The 22,542-nt window shown below is 45.0% G+C and overlaps 1 protein-coding gene across 1 annotated transcript in view; it reads right to left on the reverse strand.

Annotated features, from left to right (window-relative positions):
• Positions 1 to 22,542, reverse strand: part of ulk2 (unc-51 like autophagy activating kinase 2) — a 33,972-nt gene that overhangs the window by 3,207 nt on the left and 8,223 nt on the right. The window contains exons 4-19 of the mRNA XM_080459403.1: positions 15,470 to 15,502; positions 14,414 to 14,450; positions 12,632 to 12,805; positions 11,932 to 12,005; positions 11,725 to 11,826; positions 11,586 to 11,644; positions 11,250 to 11,332; positions 10,925 to 10,975; positions 10,763 to 10,851; positions 9,737 to 9,905; positions 7,898 to 7,955; positions 3,631 to 3,780; positions 1,964 to 2,109; positions 1,799 to 1,879; positions 630 to 892; positions 364 to 542 (exon numbers count right to left, since the gene is read on the reverse strand). Of these exons, the coding sequence (XP_080315529.1) occupies positions 364 to 542; positions 630 to 892; positions 1,799 to 1,879; positions 1,964 to 2,109; positions 3,631 to 3,780; positions 7,898 to 7,955; positions 9,737 to 9,905; positions 10,763 to 10,851; positions 10,925 to 10,975; positions 11,250 to 11,332; positions 11,586 to 11,644; positions 11,725 to 11,826; positions 11,932 to 12,005; positions 12,632 to 12,805; positions 14,414 to 14,450; positions 15,470 to 15,502 (1,748 nt within the window). The remainder of the gene's footprint in view (positions 1 to 363; positions 543 to 629; positions 893 to 1,798; positions 1,880 to 1,963; positions 2,110 to 3,630; positions 3,781 to 7,897; positions 7,956 to 9,736; positions 9,906 to 10,762; positions 10,852 to 10,924; positions 10,976 to 11,249; positions 11,333 to 11,585; positions 11,645 to 11,724; positions 11,827 to 11,931; positions 12,006 to 12,631; positions 12,806 to 14,413; positions 14,451 to 15,469; positions 15,503 to 22,542) is intronic.

The raw sequence follows: 22,542 nt of genomic DNA on the forward strand, positions 1-22,542 counted from the left end.
CTCCCACTGCTAAATACACTCGTAAAGTCCACTTCAAGAAACTACAGCAAACAAACCAACTTTGTGCTTTTTTTGTCAAATCCTCTGAAAAAGATGCCACCCTGTCGGCCACACTGGTGTAAGAAAGAGCTTGTCACTTTTATTTTGGTGACAGTTTGTATACGAGTTCAGAGTTCATGTAAACCCTTGATCCAGTCTGATCACTTTCTACAGAGTTCATGTAAACGGGACAATCCGACTCCTCAGTTGTAAAGAATTCAGTCAGAGACACAAGAAGCTCAGGTTTAGTTTTGTCCACCAGTGAATAAATTCCATCAACTTTACGGTGGAAGTGGAGTGTGTGTCTGTGAAGCGACGTCCTACCTGCCAAAGGTCCGGCTGGCCTCCGGTGCAGCGGCCCGTCCAGCCAGGTAGGGGCTGCAGTGGTGGGCGCAGACGTCCCGGGCGTCTGCCAGCGTCTTGGTGGGCTGCGGACTGTCTGCCAGGGCCATCAGGTTACAGGACGCCTGTGTTTTGGGGATCTTGAACGGTGCTGAAATGGTCTGAAAGGGAAGAGAAGCAGGCGTGTGTTCAACCGGAGATACGTCAGCTGACCCTAAAGTTCTGCACCCTTCCTGAGGTGCTCTCACCTTGGTGGGGGAACCGATGATGGTGGGCAGCGGGGACTTTTGGAGCCAGTCGGACGTGCGAGGGGAGGTGCCCAGCAGCTTGGTGGGGGAGGAGCCCAGGTTGGCGGGGCGGCCCAGCTGAGGGGAGTGGCTACAGGAGGAGGACGGCTGCACGGGGTCCGACAGCTGCTTGTGGAGCTTCTGCCTGGTCTGGTAGAAGTCGGTGAGGGTGGGGGCGCTCTGGAGACGAGCCCCGAGGAGCTGAGAGGACGGGACAGGGGAACCTGAGGGACAGAACATAAACTTGGTGACTAATCAGAACATGGGCGTGCAGGTCTTTGTTGTCCATCACAGGAGACAGCAGCATCACTGCCACTGCTATTTAATGCAACTAAAAGGTTCTGTAATGAGCTTCCTCCATGAACTGGAGATTTTCCACTGACCCAGACTGCTGCTCTCAAAGTCTGTTGTTTGTGTGACTGTGCAGTAGTTTCTGTCTCAAGGAGGGAAAAAAAACGAAGGCCTGACGGTCACCATAGCAGTAAAACCTGCCGACACAAACAGTGACGGAGCGGAAAGACGTTTTCCCCGTGATTATAACCACGGAGGCTGAAAAAGATCCTGACTCATCCACTTTGTCCAAAACAGAGGACAGAATCAAAACAAAGGCTCCGCCCAGTTTCCACTTTAAACACACGTTATACTGCAGAGTATTCTGGCTTCATGACGACTGTTTGACTTAAACTGCTGACAAACACCTGAAGAGTTCACACCAATTCAAAACAGTCTGCAACATAAGAGTAAAATCTTCTTTTTTTTTTTAAATCTTGTTTATTCCTTTGCTCTCAGCTCAGTTAGTTTTATAAATCGTTTAATTTATTTTAATCTATTTTATTCTATTGCTTATTGCTCCTTATTTTGAACTTTTAACATTTCCTCATTGGAAAGACAGTGTTTTCTCAGTTATATCCCACTACTAACACATAACACATTCTGATAATGTGAAGAAACTGCGTGGTGAAGGAGGAATGCTTGACGGTTTTAATCTGGTGTTTTTTCTGAATTTGAAGCATGTCGTACTACATTTTGTCAGTGTGTGCTCTATAAATTGACTGGGTGGTGGATCCGTCCCTGTTGAAGCATTAGCAGCTGCAGGATGCAGAGTGAGTGGAAGTTTCTGCAGCACTGACCTCCGGAGGAGCTGCGGCTGCGGGACTCCTGAGCCTGCAGGTGACAGCAGCAGTGACCCAGCTGCTCGGGGATGGTTCCCACTGCCAACACACACACACAGAGTTAGTTTACCACGTCACCACAGCAGGCCGACACCTGGCCCTCAGCTCCACACAGATCCTTACCCAGAGGTGAGGGCGAGTAGGGCCGGGAGCTGCCCGTGGAGAGGCGCCGGCCCACCGTCTGAGCGACGTCGGCCGCGCTGGGAGACCCCGAGCCCACTTTAGGAAACCCCATGGGACTGGTGTTGGAGCGCCGCACGGTGCCAGACCTGAAGCACACAAATAAACAGCTGCAACTCAAATCATTCAGATTTATTACATAAACCAAAAACATTTGCAGGAATTTTCTGCCTCGTTCTTTGTCATTTCAGTTTAAACGTTGTGAGAAATAAAAACAACAGGATGTCTCGCAGCTCTTTTACCGTCTGTAATTATGACAAGGTTTGAAACTTGTCAGTTTGCGTGTAATTAGCCAGGAAGAGTCTTGTTTTACCATGAATCTACTCCAAATGAGCTCAATCATTTCCTGGCTCCATAAAGACACAGATTATTAAGCTATGCTCTTCACAGTTCTCCCTCCAGCCACATTAATAATAAACATGTTAAACTCCTGGAACAATGCAGCTGCTCATTATAACGTGTGATTTATCTGTGCAATTATGATGATTTTGTCTCTGACATGTAATTGAGTAAGGCGTGATAACTGATAAATACTTCTGTATTTCAGGAGTTTCCCGGTTTCTGTACTTTGTCAGCGGTCTGCGACCTGGAGAGGAAAAATAGCTCAAATATCTAAAATCCCCGAAATATCGACAAATTGGAGTTATGAATCTTAGCGAACTGCAACATAAAGTTGTTTTAGGAGTAGTAAAATTATTTACAGAATATCATGAGTGCCGTTACTGCAATTTTAAAGGTTGAACAGGTTTTAAAAAAACATTTTTTTATTATTTTATTTGGTGAAAAGTTACAGCCCGCTGAGTTTGGGGGACCCGCGACCTCTTCTTTGTGGATGAAATAATGTGCCTTAAGCAGTAGACAGAGTTACCAATCAGCACATGAGGACAGAGATAAGGGACCAGTGGCTGGAAAACAAACCTACAGACGTATTAACTGCATGAGGAGCATGAACCAGCAGATTAAAGATTACAGGAGCTGTGAGGAGCGGTGAGGTGGTCCTCTGGACGTCACTGTGGCAACAGGAAGGGCTTCTCATTAATATAGTGCCTCCCTCCTCTCCTCTCGGCTGCCTCTCCTCTTTGTCTCCACATCAACTTCAGATAAACCTTGTGGGAACACGTCGCGAGGCCGTAAACTCAAACAGACGCTTTGCTGATGTAATTCCACTGAAACTTTGAGGCTGACGAAAGAGGTTCTTAACCTCTCGGTGTGGATGTTAGACTGAGTGACTCGAGCATTAGTCACAAACAGGCAGGTTATCTGTTAAATCATCAACTCTGGGGAACAAATATAAAGTAATCAAAGGCTTGTTTGATTAATGATCAATGGAAAACACACAGTGGAAACTGTCCAGAAGCAGTCCGGTTGACAATGAACTCCCTGACATAGACTGTCACGTGACTTTGTTTTGGTTCACAGAAACATGGAGGAAACGAGTGGACTCAGTCTGAGACAGGATGTGAAGAGACGCCGGTATGAACTTGTTTTAGTTCTACAGTTCCATCGCTCATAGATCACAGTTCTCATTTCAGATAAGCCTTCTTTGGAATCATTTTCATCATGTCAGGTCAGTCTGATGTGATCCCCGTGGTGCTGGACTGGACTCTTACCTGGGCGAGCTGTACAGCGTGGTGGTCGGGCTGCTGGACAGGTTCTGCTTGATCCGCTGGTAGTTGCGGACCTGCGTGGGGACGGGGATGGGAGTGGTCTCGGCCCGCGGGGACACCATGGGGGTCTGTCCTGAAGTTAGCTGTGGCTGCCTGGAGGTGAAGAGCGGAGAGAGGAGTGTGATGAGGCGGTCGGCACAAGGGGAAGGCTGCTGGTTCCATGTCTGCAGGACATCTTTGTGGGTGTCGACACCCATGATCACTTCAAAATCCTCCCAGAAAACATCTTGTGTACGAAGCGGAACACAAAGCAGAGGTTTTTCAGCCTCAGTATGGAGTCAGGTAGTGGAACAGAGCTGCTGGGTGAGAGAAAGGGGCCAGGCCTCCATGTAAACACAGAGGGAACACCCAATCAGCTCGCAGCCTCCTGCTCGGGGGGCCGGCCTTCAGGAAGGGGGCCGGCCGACGGGCACGTGTGAGGCAGTCCTCTGAAGAAGGGGAAGAGACAGCGGCTCATTTGTATGCTTTTGTTATTGAGGAGGAGACAAAATGTTCTGGACAGAAAGCTATGACCGAGTCACCCACAGCGAGCGCTTGCTGACGTAGGAGGTTAAAAAAAAGAAAAACAGAAAGAAAGAAAGAAAAGAGAAGTGGCGCCAACGGCTGCTGGTTGGAAACCAGTATTATGTAATGATGGAGGGAGGATCTATAGGAGGAGACACGTGAGGCACAGACCAGTCTAGACAAAGAAACACAGAGCAGTGGCTGCCTTGGGTTTCTGCTGGTCTGGATGGCAGCTGCACTTCTACTGTACACCGAGTCAGTACCCAACACACACACACACACACACACACACACACACACACACACACACACACACACACACACACACACACACACACACACACACACACACACACACACACACACACACACACACACACACACACACACACACACACACACACACACACACACACACACACACACACACACACACACACACACACACACACACACACACCATATGCAGACCCTCGCCTGCTAATAAGGAGAGAAAGAGAGTTTGTGGGTCAGTGAACAGCCGGTTTTTAAAAAGACTAAAAGTCAGCCGCTTCTCTGCTGACCTGCTTTTATAGCAAAGCGCCCAGCGAGAGGGGGATGGGATCAAACTGTTCCTGCCTCCAAAACCCTCATCTCTTGATTTGTACGCTTTTGTCTCTCCACCTTCTCCAGTGATCCTCCGTCTCTGCGATCAATGGAGGACATAACCAGGCTCTGATTTAGCAGCTCATCCAGAGCACGTCTGGGATGTAATGGAGAGAAAATGGGCTCTTCCTGTGTCGAGCGGTTGACTAATTCATGTGAGGGGTGAAGACTTTCTGCCGAGAGGAGGGAGAGAGGGAGGGAGGAAGCAGAAACAAAGAGGGAACAGTTTGACATGTGCACACATAGCGAGGCAGGAAGGGTGAAGCGGAGCGAAACAGCAGAGTGATGCAGAGTGAAGCTGAGCAGAGATGGTGGTGAGGGCAGAGAAGGACAAGCAACACAACTATTCAACACCGTCAATGGCTCTGAATCCAAATATTAGAGAGAAATCTTTTTAAATCGATTATACATGTGTAATACGATATTTGCTGTAGTATTCCAGGAGAAATACCATAGATGAGTCAACTCAGGGAAAACTTTTGTTGAGTTTTGAGTGTCCGCTTACAGGACAACGGAGCCCGGAGCCACAGAAATGCAATTTTTTTGAGAACAGCTCCCAAGGTGGAACTTTTAGAAAAGGCTCTGACTCCGTCTTCATGTAAATGGGATAAATGCAACTATTTTAAAATGCTTGGGCTCCGTATACATGTGGACTGCGATAACGCTGCCCTTTCACATGAATCTGTGTCATGTCAACGGAGCCTCAGACTGATCTTTAAAACACAAAACGTCCACAGTGTAAAAGCTGCTGTGTTCAGATACAACAACATTATATGAGATGAAAAAGCACAGGTTATATTGGAGTCCACTTCTTTCTTTCTGCCGCTGCACTAAAAGAATAAACAGGCACTTTTATGGTGTACATTATGCAACAGAGCTTTCCTCACCTTGACAACAACGCAGTGAGCTGGAATAAATGCACACGTGGGATTACTGTGGAGGTATTTTCTTTTTTTTTTTACCAGCTGAGAGCTCAACAACAACCTATAAAATATATGAGGGAGTTAAACCATCACCATGCATGTCTGTGCAGCACAGACCAGGTACTTCCTGTGCTGGGAGGTTCACACATGTTGACAAACTCAAACCAACTGACTGTTCGTGGTCAGTGCCGGCGGTCTATTCAGAAAGCTTATTCAGTTGATAAAAGACTTTCTAAGAACTTCATTTGCAGGGTAATTCTAATTCATACTAGATGTAACATTTTGTCAGTTCAAACTGGTTCTGGAAGATGAATTGACTTTACGTAGACTTCCATATGTTTACACACCATAATCATACTTATCTATTCTTTAATGTGTGTGGTTTAAAGTGGTAATAACTTTAGCATTAGCTGGTGGCTACATGTTTGGTGTTCTCCTATATTTTATTTGGATGTGGAGTACCAAGATGCAGTAATGTAGCCGTTGACACACGAGAAAAAAATTCTATTAAAATCAAATTAAACTGGAATTATATGAGCCACATAAAGCATACTTTTTTTTTTTTTTTTTCACTTTTTTCCCTCTTTCTTATCGAGCCTCATAATGAAGACCATGATTCATTTTACCTCCATATCCTGTAACATTTGTCCCTCCGATGAAGGAATCTGCGCTGTTCCAGATCAGGAGCTTCTTTATATAGAAAATTAAACTGGAGACGTCAAACGTCTCCATGGGAACCACTTGTAACCAGGTGAGCAGTTTGTGAATGATCACTATTCCCAAAAACCGCAGGGAACATTCAGAGGAGACAAACGTGCAGCCGACAAAAGCTGGAACAACAGATCCCAGTGGTGTGTGTGTGTGTGTGTGTGTGTGTGTGTGTGTGTGTGTGTGTGTGTGTGTGTGTGTGTGTGTGTGTGTGTGTGTGTGTGTGTGTGTTTGTGCGTGCGTGTTTGCGGGGGGTCAGGTGCTGTTTTTAGCTGCTCACAGTCTGATTCATAGTGGTGTGATGGTGCAGATTTGGAGTGTGTGTGTGTGTGTGTGTGTGTGTGTGTGTGTGTGTGTGTGTGTGTGTGTGTGTGTGTGTGTGTGTGTGTGTGTGTGTGTGTGTGTGTGTGTGTGTGTGTGTGTGTGTGTGTGTGAGATTTGTGGTGTTAAGCTGCCAGGAGGCCGTTTTCCTCTTTTAGTCACAGAGTCAAACAGGAACATGAAGAAACGAAGAGTCAGTGACACTCAGACAGACGCACACATCATGTGACCTCACACACATTGCAGTGTGTGAATCAAAACGTGACGCACCACACCGACCAGGGCTCTGACTTCAATACAGTGGTACCAGTTAGTGGTTCTGGGCTCCATTTGCAGATTTCAACACATCCGCCTCAAACTATTTCTCATTGATCTCAGCGAGTAACACTCCTCAGTTTAGGACCCGTTTACACAACAACATATTGAAAATGATGTCCATTTCCACGGAAACGGCAGAAACACTGAAAACAACGTAGTTTTCATGTTGGTGCATGTCTGTACTGAAACCACACACACACACACACACACACACACACACACACACACACACACACACACACACACACACACAAGCACGCAGAGAACAGTAAGATGAACATTATCATCTCATTATCAATGAGAATACACAGACATTCGTATGGACAGATGACCAAGTTGGATTGTTATGACTGTGAGTCTCAATTACAAAACTATGAAGTACCAGCAGAATATGGACTGGGAGTCATGACACTCTGGAGGAAAACATCATTATTTTCAATCTACTCATGCATGAGCAGAAGAAGGATGTGTTGCACATTGTGTTTGAAACTGAGCGAAACCATCACAGATCAGTGGGACTTAAAACTAAAACTGTGAATGAGATATATTCCTGTACATTTGAAAGTTCTATGTGTGTGTGTGTGGCCTCTGTACTAATATGAATGTTGTAGCAGTACAATAGACCATGACGTAGAGAAAAAAAAATCTATTCTTCAAAATGTTGTCCTGATTTTGAGGAGAATGAGCAAACACATGCAGGATCACTGTGTAATCTGTCCAGAAATCCCGGTGAAGGACCCCTGAGTTACTCTGATTCTCTTGTAGAAGCACGAGAGGAGATTCGTACTCACCCTCCACACATGAGAAACTCGCTGGACGGCCGACGACCCACCGCCATTGGCTGATCATCTGAGAAGGAGGAGGAGGAAGAAGAAGAAGAAGAAGCAATGATACCGATGATGATCCAAGATCCCCGACTGATGTATAAATCAGGAGTTATTAGCTGATGAGTGACAGCCGACACTGGCTCCACGGCTCGTTGTGGGAGCGGAGCAGCAGCAGGTGTATGCGTGTGTGGCGGCTGGTTTACTTCACCACAGCGGAGGGGAACATGTGTGTGCGTGTCCAGTTTGTGGACCGCCGTCTACCATTACAGCCTGAAATGGTTATCAGCGGTCTAATTTACCGGCTGAAGATTTGGTGACATGTGTTGTCGTGCTGTAATGTAGCTTCACGACTGGTGTGTCGAGTCGATAGCCTGCTTATGTATGTATGCTGGTTAAAGATACGTGTGTGTGTGTGTGTGTGTGTGTGTGTGTGCGCTTGTCGAAAACAGACTTAAAAATACATGTTTATGTCCGTCAAAAGCTGGAGCGCCAAACATAAGGCCAGCGGGCCAAAACCAGCCCGCTGGTGACTTTACAAAGAGTGCAAATCAAATTCCCAAAGGAAACATTATCTCTCAATAAAACTTTGTAGTGTGTTGACTGTTTAGTGAGAGTTGCAGAGATAACACGCCACTGCCCAAACACCTGAGCTGAGGGAGAAGAGATGCAGCAGGAACACTTCCTTTTTTTCTAACAAAATAACATTAGAATCACAACTCTGAGGGTGAGTTAGTATGCAGAAACAATGTGAGGAAAAAAAGAATTTTACCAACAATAAACTGAGGAAAAACACTTTCTGCAGATTTGCCACTTAAAGCACACATTCAGGTCATCTGTTGAAGTTTTGGGTGCCACAAAACAGAAGATATAGAATCGAACAGAAATGCTGTAATAATCCCAGAGCAAAGTCCAAGAAATTAAAAATCAAGATGTGTTTTGTATCAAGGAGACGTCACTGAAATGGCATCATGTTGAAATTGCACTTGTATTTTCTTTAGTTTCAACTTGGTGAGGCTCTGTGCGAAGACACTTTTACAAACTGTAGTCATTATTCTTTTGAAGTTGTCAGTATTTAAAGGTTGAAACGCCCTCACTGTGACTGGCTGTCGAGCTGAACACCGCTGAAGACAGACAAGAGTGTTTTTGGTTGACGCATCATTTATTTAGGCCCAGTTTACACGACAACGGTAAAAGTGAAAACTCGTGGCTTTTGTATTTTTGCTTCGGAAAATGTAATGTTCTGAAAATGGTGGCGTTAGCAAGCCAGGCTACGAGTTGATGATGTTTGTTTTTGTAATGAAACCACACACACACACACGTGCACAGAGAAAAATATGTTATAAGCGAGTAAACAGACTTTTAACTCTAAAGCTACCAAGTCTCAGGAGAGTACAGACTGGGAGTCATGACACTCTGGAGGTAAACATTGTTCTTATTGTTCATCTACTTGCACATGTGCAGAGGAACTATTTATTACCGCCTGCATGCGCAGTAGCAGCTTCCACCGTTTCCATGGAGATGGAGCATTTTCAAAAAGTTTCACCTCAAGAGATGTTCTCAAAATTGTCATCTTACAGTGGCTTCGACCAATGTTGTCGTGTAAACTGACACCTAAAGCAGTGAACGCTTTGCACATAAACGGGTCCTTAGTTGGCGGTTGTTAGAATTCTTGGACATTTTTTTTGTCAGCTCTTATTCAATCCTCACATGATGCTCGCGTGCTGTCAGATCAGGCTGTTAAAATCTGAAGCGCCCTTTAAATAAAGTCACAAAACACGTTGAGGTGTGATGTGCTGCACTTACAGCTGTCTGCAGAGATATGGGGCACCAGCACAAAGTCGTCAGTGTCACAGGACGAGTTCTTACTGCTGCTGCTCCCTGCAGACTCCTTGGACAGCTGCAGGAAGTTGGGTGGGCCGAGTGGAGGAGACGAGAGGCCGTCTTCTGCAAGAGTCTGCATGTCCGGGAGGGACTGGAGGAGGAGGAGGAGGAGGAGGAGGAGGAAGAAAGAAAGCGGATTAAGTTGTGGCGGGGCTCCAGAACGATGCCGTTTGGGATTCCAGGCAGTTCAGCGCCGACTGCCAAACTAATGTAATCACACTGTTGAAGAGAACTCTGACATTGTGGGAAATTGACTTGCACTCTGTTCTCACTGCTGCTGAGAGAGGAGCCACTGGGCAGAAGGCGCCTTCTAATTGGAGGTAGAATAATAAGAAGTGCCCAATCAGGCCAGTTTATTAGGAAATGTTGACGTATTCCTGCCTGGCTGCACCTCAAACTCATTATGAACCGAGAAATACTCGTTTTCAACAGAGACACGCTTTGGATAGTTCATGATTAACTGAATGACAATAAAAATATAAAAAAAATCCCTGTCGACCATTTTGAAAGACAAAAGCGTCAGAGTTTATTTTTGAGTTTTTATATATTAAAGATGAAATTTGCCTGAAAAAGAAACAGATACAAAAAATGTAAACAATAGTCAATTACAAATATCCAATTAATTTGTTTTCATAGATAATAACTAAAGTTGAAGGAACAAAATCATCATAAATCATCAAATTAGATCATCCTGTGAATCTTGAAATACGCATTTGAATCTTACATCCAGAAAACCTCCCGAGAGTCATGAAAACACTCTGGAATATCTTTAGGTTGTCGGAACTGGGAATCCTTTAGAAATTCCAAAGAGTTTCTCGGGTATTAAATGTCTTTAGGTAGCAGGATTTGTCAGAAGCAGAGCTGCAGGGCGATAACTGTTAATATTTGATGACCCATGCAGGAGTGATCCCCTCTGACTGAGGACTTATGAAGAAATCTCAAACTCACAGGGGGGGAGTTGTAGCGGATGCATGGGGAGCTGCCACAGGAACTGTCGGTCACAGCGCTGGAGGAGCTGGGCACCGGCACTGGACACGCTGAGGGGAGCAAACCCACAGTTAACCACTGTTTCCAGCTGGAAGGTGCAGCGCAGGGAGTTTACGCACTCACATTTTTTGATGGTGGACGACGGTTCCAGAAAAGGATGGCTGAAGAATGTGTCTGCAGAGAGACGAGACAGAGCACAGACTTCTTTAAACAACCAAGAACGCTGAGAAAATCCGGGAAGAGGTTCACACGGCAACTATTTCAAGTGAAAACACAGAAACTATTGCTGCATTTTGGGAAAGTTGGAACTTTTCGAAAAGGACAGTTCTGTCGTTGTGGTGTAAACGTTTCTGAAACAAAACTGCAAAAAACAATGCGTTTTCACTTGAAGCCTTGTCGCGTAAGCGGGGCTTCAGTCTGTTCCCGATGTTACGGCCGCAGCGCTCACCAAAGTCCATCCTGTCTTTCTGGCTTCTCTGCAGCAGCCCCAGCAGGAGGTCACTCAGTGGTGGGGACGTCTCCCTCGGGATTCTGGGTAAGGAGAGCACAGTTATTAGGAACTTGTAAGACCTATCTTAACCTGTGCATGACATGTGGACTTCGACTGCTGTTTACATGCAGCATGTGGGATTCACAGACATCTGGAGAAGATATTCAGTCAGCACATTCAACAGACAAACATGGTTTGAAGGGTTAAAAAAAAGAAAAAAGTAAGTGATCACCAATATCAGCAGGATTAATAATGAAACAGCAGAAACGTTTGCAGAGTCATGGACAGTCTTACATGGGTTGCAGATTCTTGTTCTTCTCATAAAACATCCTCAGGTCCTGGGGACTGTTGGCCTGAAAGCACCAGTGAAGACATTAGATACAGACACACATCAACACGGGCATCAGTGATTTAAGTTGTGCACAGTATGAACCTGGAAGGGGGGCTTTCCGACCAGACACTGGTAGATCACCGTCCCGATGCTCCACAGGTCGGCCTTGGCATCGTAGTTCTGGGACATGATGACCTCTGGAGCCTGAAAGGTCACAAATAAAGATCAAAAACCAAGACAGGCCTCTGAAGAAGCTGCTGACAGGGTGGGGAGGTGTGTCGTAAACCACACACAGTTCAACACACTGACCATGTACATGGGAGACCCGCACAGCGTGGCCGCCATCATGTTGCTCTGGAGGTATCGTGCGAAGCCGAAGTCAGCTGCAGCACAGAGGATAGCACACATGTTGTTATGACCACAAACACACACCACTATTGATGCAGTTTGAGGGGCACATGTGAGGCAGACACGAGGAACAATAACACACACAGAGACCAGTGAAGAAGTGGAAGCAGAGCTGGTGAAACACTGCATGTGATCATTGAGGAAACAAAGTGTGAGTGTTCACCTCCTGGTCTGATGGTCAGTGGAGGTCATCTCCTACAGATCCACTCATTTAACTCATCAATATGCGACTGACTGAGCTGACACAGACCAGCAGTCAGGTTTTTAGTGTCAAGGTAAAGATCTGTGACCAAAGAAAAAAATGTGTCTGGAGCCACAAAATGTATTTAACGTTTAAAATGAAGAGAACTACTGGACATGATAAGCTGATACAAGAGATCTGCTGTGGATGGTTCTGGTGTAAACGGGGCCTCAACGTGTGTTTTAAGTGGTTCAGTTTGCACTGTGGAGGTAGTGCTGCAGCAGCGGTTTCTGATACATACACACTCCTGTTTTCTTTCTAAGTGGCACCACTTTCCAGAGAGGAATGCCAAACTGTCTAAAAAACCTCATTTCACTTGACAGTGAAGTGCAGAAAAAAAAAAGTTTCTCATTGTGGTACCTATTTTGATGCGAATGCCGCTGATGTTGGACTTCTTGCGCCCGGCGTACGACAGCAGGATGTTCTGGGGTTTCAGGTCGCGGTGGATGATTCCTTTACTGTTGAGGATTCTCATGGCAGCAGCAATCTGCTGGAGGAAAACTCTCAGAGTGTCCTCTCTCAACGTCCCCTTAGCTAAAAACAGAAAAACAAAGAGGGGACAAACATTGGTGGAAGTGATGGATTGAGAGCAGTTTGCTGCTGGCTGACAGTTCACATTGTGGAAAAGCCTCAAAGGAGCTCATTAGCCTCGCTGGGTTAGAGCCGATAACTGGCATATTACAGTAATAATCCCAAAGTACACAGAGTAAACTGGGGCAGTGAAGGTCCTATTCCCTGATGGCAGTGAAATAAATCTAATCCGATGTGAAACTAAAGGGATCCTCCCTCCCTCCCTCCCTCCTTCCCTCATTCATTCATTCATTCTCTTTCTTCATCACGCTTTTGTGATTACAACGTAGATCAAACCAGTAAGCTTATCAGCATTAATCTAGGATTTGGGGTCTGCCCTCGATCCCCTCCACAGTCAACATTCTGACGTGAAAAAGTTGTGTAAGTCGCCAAATCATCCACGGGAGGGATCCTCTTATATAATCGGGATGACGGGACACAGAAATCAGCCGGTGATAAGAGCACTGATCCTCTGTGACCCCTCAGTCTTTACATCACAACCACCAGCGTCAGTCAGAGAATCAGGGTCCAACCACCGTCTCCGAGGAGGGTTCGACCCTGACCCAGTCTGTAAACTGCCACTGAGACATGAGGGGCAGGTGCAAGATGCATAGCCGCCGTGATAAGAGAGTCCAGCCACACAATCAGCGGTGCAGACACATGTGCTTATCTAATAGATGTGTTGGCGAGCAGCCTGTAACTCAGAGATTTATGATTCCACAAGCTGGCCTAACTTTAAAGAGGACATATTATGGGGGGGGGTATATATATATATATATATATATATATATCCATATTTTTTATTAAAAAATTTTTAAGAATCGCTTATACGTATTATGGCATTTGGCTTGTTTCTTGGATCCTAAAATTTGCAAGCTACCAGAGAAGAAATCTGCTTTGTTTTTTATGACGTGCAAAAACATAAATCAAACTTTCTTGGTCTCTCATGTGCAGCTTGAGAATCTGTCATAGACCAAGAGAGAGAGCGGGAGATCCTACTGCCATGGCATCAATGACAACATCAGGATGGCTCTAGCAACATGAGTGTCTTTTACATGATTTGCAATCTTTCCTTTCACTAGTATGTGAGCCATGTGAATCACAACACCGGTCGTCCTGTTCTTTATGAATCACTTGCTCCACAAGCAGAAATGCCAACCTTCTTTACAAACTGCCACAACGACACAAACAGTGTGCTGACTGTGAACACCGAGAGAAGCAAGCCTTTGTGTGGAGCTGCAGCAATTCCCACACAAACACAGGAAACATGGAGACACACACACAAACACACACAAACACACACACACACAGCTCAACACGGGAGAGGGTTTTCTTATTCCACAAGCTCGCTGTAACACACAGATGATAAATGCACGATCACATTCCCAGAACCACTCTCAGAGCAAGCTGCAGTCACATGGCTTCTCCTCCTCTGCAGCATTAGTAACTTTGTTTTGATAAATCGTGTGTGTGTGTGTGTGTGTGTGTGTGTGTGTGTGTGTGTGTGTGTGTGTGTGTGTGTGTGTGTGTGTGTGTGTGTGTGTGTGTGAGACAGATTAGTGCGATGCTTACCTTGCAGATAATCAGCTAGATCCCCTCCGTTACAATACTGTGTGGGGAGACAAACAATCACCATCAGCAACTATTACACCTCAGGCTTCACCGTGTAAAAGCTAAGATGCACATTTAAGAGTGTGTGTGTGTGTGTGTGTGTGTGTGTGTGTGTGTGTGTGTGTGTGTGTGTGTGTGTGTGTGTGTGCGCGTGTCTCGCTTATTGTTCTCAGTGCGTGTTTGTTTTCATTTCAAAAACCAAAATAGCACAGACTCTTAGCCTGCCACGCTAACTACCGTTTTCAGTGTTTCTGCAACGGCCGTGTAAATGGCAAACTTTCCTGAAACGAAACATGAAGTCATGAGACTCGCCTGTAGCTCACCGGCAGTGTAAATATCTCAACTCTCTCCAAACTGTGTGCAGGAACGAAAGCTGCAATAATCATTTCAACACCTTAACTGAGTCTGATTCTTCTCAGGTAGGATTACACCCGGCTCGTCACACTCGTCTTTTTATTGGATTTCTTTATCTGCTACTTCCACACAATGTTTGAGTAAGATAAGCTTCATCTTCCTTAGAAAAACATGAGACAGCTCACACCTATCTGTAGAGATTCACGACACAAACATCATAACATCCGAAACGTTTGATGAAATTGACAAAGGTCTGATGTTACACAACGACATCATGAAGAACTGTCACGTCAAATGTTTCTAAAGTCCCAATGTGCCTCACAGATGTTCAACAACTTATCTAAAGGTCTGACCAAAACAAAGTCTGAAGCAGGCATCCGGAGAATGAGGTTCCTAGAAACCAGAGAGTGTGCTTTCAGAGAGTAACCTCATGTGAAGTCATGGTTTGTTTTCCACTCCGCAGCCAACTTAAAGAGTTGCGAAAGCTGAGCAGAAACTTGGGCAGAGTGTGAAGCAAGAGGTTGTCAGCAGGTTAAGAGAGGACTGAACCTCCGAGTGAAAGAGAAAAACCCAAAACAAACCCCCTCCCGGGATAACAGACGGGAGGAGGAAATGTGAGTTCCTTCAGCACAAGGAGCCAGACAGTCACATTTCTATACTTGCCTCCATGACCAGGAAAACAGAGTTGGGCGTTTCCTGGAAGAGAGCAGACAGAGAATCCGTTAGAGACTTGGACACCATCCAGACTACATCATTTTAATATGATCATTTTCTATTTCTAAAGTGTGCGTTCAGGTTTGTTCCAGGTGTGCGTGACATGACAGGAAAAACCTCCAGCGCATTTAACTGAAGGAAGGGTGTTTCTTTTCAGAAACATTCAGGCTGACCTGCAATTTGTTTTCTCTATTCTATGATATAACAAAAGCAGAAAACACCATAAAAAGACGATTTCAGAGGAACCTTCACCAGAATATACTAGAATATAAGTATAACTATAAGTAACATTGCAACCAACTACCAAGTTTCAATGACCCTTTGTTTACCAGATAAACATATAAGATGAATGATGTTGAAGAGAAACTAAGATATATTGGTTAAATCTAAAACATACTAGATAATGTAGAATGGTGCAAGTCCAAATTCTTCTTTAAGTGAAAGCGTAAAACTTTTGTTGCATTTTGGCCGTCAATTCACACAACGATGGCGCTCAGAGCCACTGAAAGCACAACTTTTGAAGAACATCTCCAAGGTGGAACTTTTTGAAAATGCTACGATTCCATCTCTATGGAAACGGAAGAAAACAACCCTTTCTGGACCGTATGGAAACGCTGCTACTCCTGTATCTGCAGTTATAATAGCAGAGAACAATGTACATATTTCAGTAGACAATCCTGAGCCTGTAAGTATTTTAGGAGAGAATCTTGGGCGTGTACATTCTAGCGTAAAGATCCAACAACTTGTCCATACTTGAGTAGAAAACCCTGAATCTTAACACGACAATGGGAGATTATCTGTATCTGTACAGTGGAGAGTCCACAATCTCTACATAATCCTGTGACTTTACGTTCTCTGTGTACTCTGAATCACAGCTGAAAGAGGTTTCCATCATATTTCCATCTGACTACAACAAAAAGTCATCTACACGTGACTCCAGCCAGTCAGCTTACATGTGACCTCCAGTGTGTGTGTGTGTGTGTGTGTGCTGGGGCAGGTGTTGGTGGTTCTGGTGGTGGGGGATGGAACTGAAGTAACCGCTCACTGTATGTGTGTGCATGCTGAGGAGGGGGTCCGGGGCATTATATAATGAGGATGTCTCGCGCAGCACAATCTTGGAAACATTCTGGAAGCCGAGAGTCACAACAAGGCCAAAAGAAGTCATACGTCACTGGATATTACAACACACACACACACACACACACACGGTGTGTGTGTGTGTTTGCAGGCGTCAGAGAAAACAAGGAGGTCAACAAATAGCAGGGAGTGAGGTTACTTAGGAGAAAAGGTTTGGGTTGTGCGCTGGCCTCCGTTTGGTGGGCCGCCCAGCTGCTCAGAAGCCAGATGAATTTCAAGAGGCAGGTGGAGACGGCAGGACACAGGGAGGCTTTGTTTGCCGGAGCTTCAGAGGAAGTGGTCGCACGTGGTTATGAAAGTGACGAGTGTTTACGAGAACAAATGTTTTCTGGACAGACCTGTTCCCACATTGGCTGCATCTGACATACGAAAATTGGACTTTGGGGCTGGCCAGTCGCCAGCTGAGGGCTGGACTCCCAACAGTCCGTTCCAGCACAAAATATTGCAACAACAGCAGTATAAATAGCTCACTCTGTCTTCATAACCTTGTCGCGCTCATGTAACGTTCTCAATCTGTTTCGCAAGCAACCATATCTGCAGCCAGGATGTTGGGATCAAAGCATCTCATTATCCCGGGACAGAAAACCTGACACACACACACACACACACACACACACAAACTGAAGAGTCAATGTGAAGCAAAACAACAGCGTTGAGTTAGTTCACTTATCGCATCACACTAACTCCAGGAGTGCACGGTTATGTAATATTAAGGGGGATGGGAAACAGCCAAACTATAGAGGGAGAGGGGTGTGTGTGTGTGTGTGTGTGTGTGTGTGTTGGGGGGATGGTTAGGTGTTTGCAGAGAGCTGGCGTGCTTTTGTCACGCAAACGTAATCCGGGGTATTCTGAGTAAACTCCTGTCAGCTGGGAGTAAAGTCTGTGCTTTGACATAACAGCAGCACACACACAGGCAGCCGAGTGTGTTGACCGCAGCAGCAAAGGCAAAAAAACAGTAATGACATGCCCAAGGACAAAAGGTCAGAAGTCCTTGTTGACTGTTGCCCTGTAATCTCTTCCAAAACAAACATGCTGCACCCACACAGAAGATTTGACCCATGTACCGCAGGTTTACTGCGATCTTTACCAGTGGAATATTCATTCGATCATTCGCGGACGGAAGCACACGCCTGTGTTGTAAACAAAAAGCAAGTTACTTCATCAGCCCATGGTTTCACTTCCCTCACATCCGGTACTTTCACTAAAAATGGAAATACACCTGGACTGCTCCGGCCACTGATGAGTTCACCAAGGCTTTTTTTTTATTTGGTCAATAGTTTGGCTTTGGTCATGGCTTCGGTTAAATCTTTAGTCTGCAGACTTTCAATCAATCCCGAGGTTTAAATCTCAAGGAGAGAACTTTTCTCTACAGTGCAAAAAAAAAAAAAAAAAAAGAGTTATATTGTTAGCAGAACTATAAACTTATAACTTTTTGAAAACGCTTCGACTCCGTTGCAGTGTAAAAGGGCGAAAACAAGACTTTCTGGAAGCACTCAGGCTCCGTCTCAGTGTAGACGGTAGAAACGCTGCCACTGTGGCGTAGCAACCCATAATAGCAACGCAACGGTCGTGTGACCATATGAATGTCTGTGTTCTCCCATTGTCAATGTTTAAAGTAGTGTTCTCTGCTTGTGTAATGAAACCACACACACGTGCACAAACAACAGCACCCACTAGTGGCCCAACATGCTAACCACATTGCTTTCAGCGTTTCTGCTGTTGCCGTGGAGACGGACATTGTTTTCAGAACGTTGCGGTGCCAGCACAAAACCTTTACAGGAGAGAAATCGCAAAAACGATGCGTTTTCAGTTTAAAATAAATTGTGGAGTAAACAGGGCCTTTGGTTCATTTCAAAGTTTGTCGAGTTGTACAAGAAGCCTCCAGACAGCATTAACATACACCGTGTGTCTCAACCAAAACATTCACAGAGTCACATGCTCCTTCTTGTTCCTCCATACATGTTCCAGACATGTGACTGGGAGTGTGTCCATGTGCTCCAGGGGGCTGTAACACTGCTTTTCTCTCAGCTTCTGCTCCTCCCAGCTCAATGCCTGGAAAGCAAAGTCATGTGAAGGAATGCAGAGGCTGAGTTTTCTAGGAACCCCACACCCCCACACACCCCCCCGCCCCCACCACCACCACCACCACCTCAAAGTATTCAGTAACACTCAAAGATTCAAAGCTCTGTGTTTTCAACTCAACTCACGACAATTCTGTGACAAAACCTTAAGTGATTGGGGAGCGCGCACGCACACACACACGCACGCACACAGAGTGGGGGCTGCTGCCCAGGCCAGAACATGACGTTCTTCAGTTGCAGACTTTGCCTTTTGTGACTGACTCACTCACTCACCAGCTCATAAACAAACTTCCACCTCCTCTTTCTCTGTTTATCTGCACACCAACGCTCCCGCTCACCTCTTCGTCAAGTATCCCCGTACACAACGTGAGATTTTTTACTGGTGACAGCAACTTGTCGAGGTAAACTCGGGCAACTGTTACAAATAAGTATCACGCACTGTCATCATTGTTTAAAATGAAAAAAATAAATAATGATCCAGTCTTTGACTGACATATTTCTAGCTCACAGTAACAGCGGTTTGGGGTTCTGGGTGTCTGTTCACACGACAACAGTGCATAGTAAATCATTCTTCTGCACGAGTGTACGTAGATGGACAATAACAACAGTGTTTCCTCCAGAGCGTCATGACCGCCAGTCCATATTCTCTTTTATAGTTGAGTCATTCGCAAGAGCAATCCAACTTCATCATCTGTGTATGCAAATGTCCGAGTACTACCGTTGTTATTTTACAGCGTATTGTTCTCTGCGCACATCTGTGTGTGATTTCATTACACAGATAAACAACAGCAGCAACTCGTGGACTGGCATGCCAACTACGTCTTTGTCAGTGTTTCTGCCACTGCCGTGAAAATGGAAATTGTTTTAAAGGGGAAGATTTCACTGTTTTTTTCTTTTTTTTCAGTTCGTAATGTTCAGGTGAAACACACGCACCTGTGTCGTCAGTTCAGGAGGATCTGAATAACATTGCAGTGCCGTATTATTGGAGAGGGAGGGAGAGGAGGCCTGACACAGCCCACCTCATAATTAGAAGTGTCTGCCTCACACTGGTGCAGCTTGCTTAACATTAGCGGCTCCGCTCAGCAGTGTGTTTAAGGCTGTCATTAAAAACTCTTCCAAACTCCAGTGCCGCAGTCTGTCACAGGTCCACACACTCCCACCTCCAGCACCGCCGGCTTTTGTCAATGCACAGCTATTCTGGGAGTTTAGCAGGCAGCTGCTCCGTCTCCGTGAGATTCCCACCCAGGCACATTCATGTCTACTGCATTCACAAAATGTAACCTGATAACAAAACAACTTCACTGTGTGGAAAAATACATTTTACCACTTTAATAATTTGCCTGATTAGTTTGCCTTACATTTTGAATCCAGCTCAGCCTACTAATGCTGAGTTTAAGTCGTGGATCCGACTTAGAGTGAAGACCTGCAGGGATAGGTCCACAGAAATGTGTTTCTTTGGTGCATTCTGCATCAAACACAAGCAGTGCTGAGCCAGCAAAGAGGGTATGGTGAATTTAATGTTATGTCACAGTGTGGATGTACAGAACTAACACTTCCATTGTGAACCTAAATCAAATATACAAAGGGTTACATGCAGTTCCTTTGTGTTTACTCAGGCTCCAGACTGGCACTCTAGCATCCAGCCTCTATGCTGCTGCAGTGGAAACCCAGTACTGGGGACAACACAGAGTGAGAGCTTCAATGAGTTCTGGTTGAAATGGAGCCTATCATATTTACATCTTTTTCTACATTTAAAAACTTGATTTTATGAGATTTCTTGATTTAAATCATATTAAGCTGGCCCAAGCCTGTCAGTTCATCCTGCCTGAAACCAGCTGCTTTCATTTCTATCATTTTTCAGTCAATTGAAGAAAACTTTATCTTGTGAACTCAATGCTTTCGGCAAGTTAATAGTGCCAAGTCTGCTAAGGAGCATCACTCGGCCTTTGAGTTGTTGATAAGTTTTGCATTCACAACCAACACTGCAATTTTAGATGAGCTGGTCCATGATCCATAGGAATGTTGATATGACCAACGTTGGAAAACTATCACTCGATCTTCGATTAGAACAGAGGTTCTCATAAAGTGACGGCTGTAGTAAGTCGTTGTTCTGCACGTGCGCAAGTAGATGGACAATAACAGCGATGTTTGCCTCCAGAGTGGCATGACTCCCAGTCAATATTCTTCTGAGACTTGCTAGTTTTATAGTCGACAGTCACCCGGAATAACAATCCAACTCGGTCGACGGTCCATACAAATGTCCCTGCACTCCTTTATTTAATGTTTATAGCATATTCTCTGCGTGCAAATGTGTGGTTTCACTACAACAACAACCAACAGTGTTACTCGTGGACTGGCTTGCTAACTACATTATTTTCAGTGGTTCTGCCGTTTCTGTGTAAACAGACACAGTTTTCAGAACGACGCTGTGTAAACGCAAAACTTTTCAGAAACACAAAAACGATGCGTTTTCACTTGAAACGTTGAGTAAATGGGCCATAAATTACACGGAACCCCCCAACTCTTCTTGATATATCGTCTATAAGTGTTTCTACACCCATGGTTTTGAACTATTTTATATTTTATTTCTCCATTACATATACAGCTAATTTATTCATTAAAATGTGATGATTGACACAATACTTTATAGCCGTTTCTTTTCATGAGTATTTCTTATCAAAAATAATTTGAAAAACCTGCATGGAAAAGGCCTCCCTAGTGTCACCTGCTGCTGTGAAGCCTGAAGCTTATGTTTACAAAGTATTAGGGCTTTAATTCAAGGTGTTACCAGGCCTTTGTTAAGAAGCACTTAACACAGTGCAGTTGGGCTGAAGGAAACTTCCTGAGTGCTACGGGATTATGGTGTGAAGATAAAGTCAGTAGAGCAAAGCCATTAGAATTCACTCTGAGCTCTACTTCTGGGCCGCGTTGCATCTAGTAAAACTGTGAGCCCAACATGAACAAGTGCATCATGCAGGACGCTTCCCACGGACTCAAACCTTCAACAACACACTGTCCAGGAGCCATCAGCTGTGTGCAGGCCTATCATTGACCTCCACACAGTATCTATGCACAGATCGAACAACGCTGCTTTTCAGGTCACTAGTATCACATTTGAATAACCAAGTCATCTTCTGTAACCAGCAGCCCTGCTACACTACTGAATATCACTTTTTATAGGAGCTCCTGGTTCATTATGCAGCCCGTCAGTTCAGCCTCTGACTCAAGCGCCTGTCTCTTTAAGACTCCCCTCCTTGTAATCCCACTTTGTTCTGATTGACTCGCTTCCAGGAAGCCTCTTTTAATAGTGTTTAGCCAAGCAGCGTTGAGTGCCTGTAATTTGACACTAGCCTCACTATCTTCCTAACAGGTAAGTCTAATAATCATCTGTTAGTTTAAGGATGGGAACAAGCAGATATCCATACCTGCTGCTTTAATCTCAATCCTCCCTCCAAAAAAGCAGCAATGACTGGACAGTTTTACGCTTCCTGCGGCCCAGGCAGCACGTGCTTCATCTCCAACAACAGCTGGTGAAGCTGGAAAGGCACCGACGGGGTCGACACTGACAGTTTCATCTACATAATTTAAAAAACTGGAACTACTATGAGGCAACAAAAAAGTACACACTTACACCGAGCAAACAGAAAAGAATGAGAGGAAAAAAACAAAACTGCAAGACACTGTGTCTGTAGCGGCATTCACCTCACTGACAGAATAAACAGAAAGCAGGCAAACACAAGTAAGAGGCAGACGGACAAAGTGCACTTAGAATAACTGAAATCACTTGTATACAACAATATATTA

Source organism: Lipophrys pholis (genome assembly GCF_963383615.2).
Source record: "Lipophrys pholis genome assembly, chromosome: 3".
Taxonomy (NCBI): Eukaryota; Metazoa; Chordata; class Actinopteri; order Blenniiformes; family Blenniidae; genus Lipophrys; species Lipophrys pholis.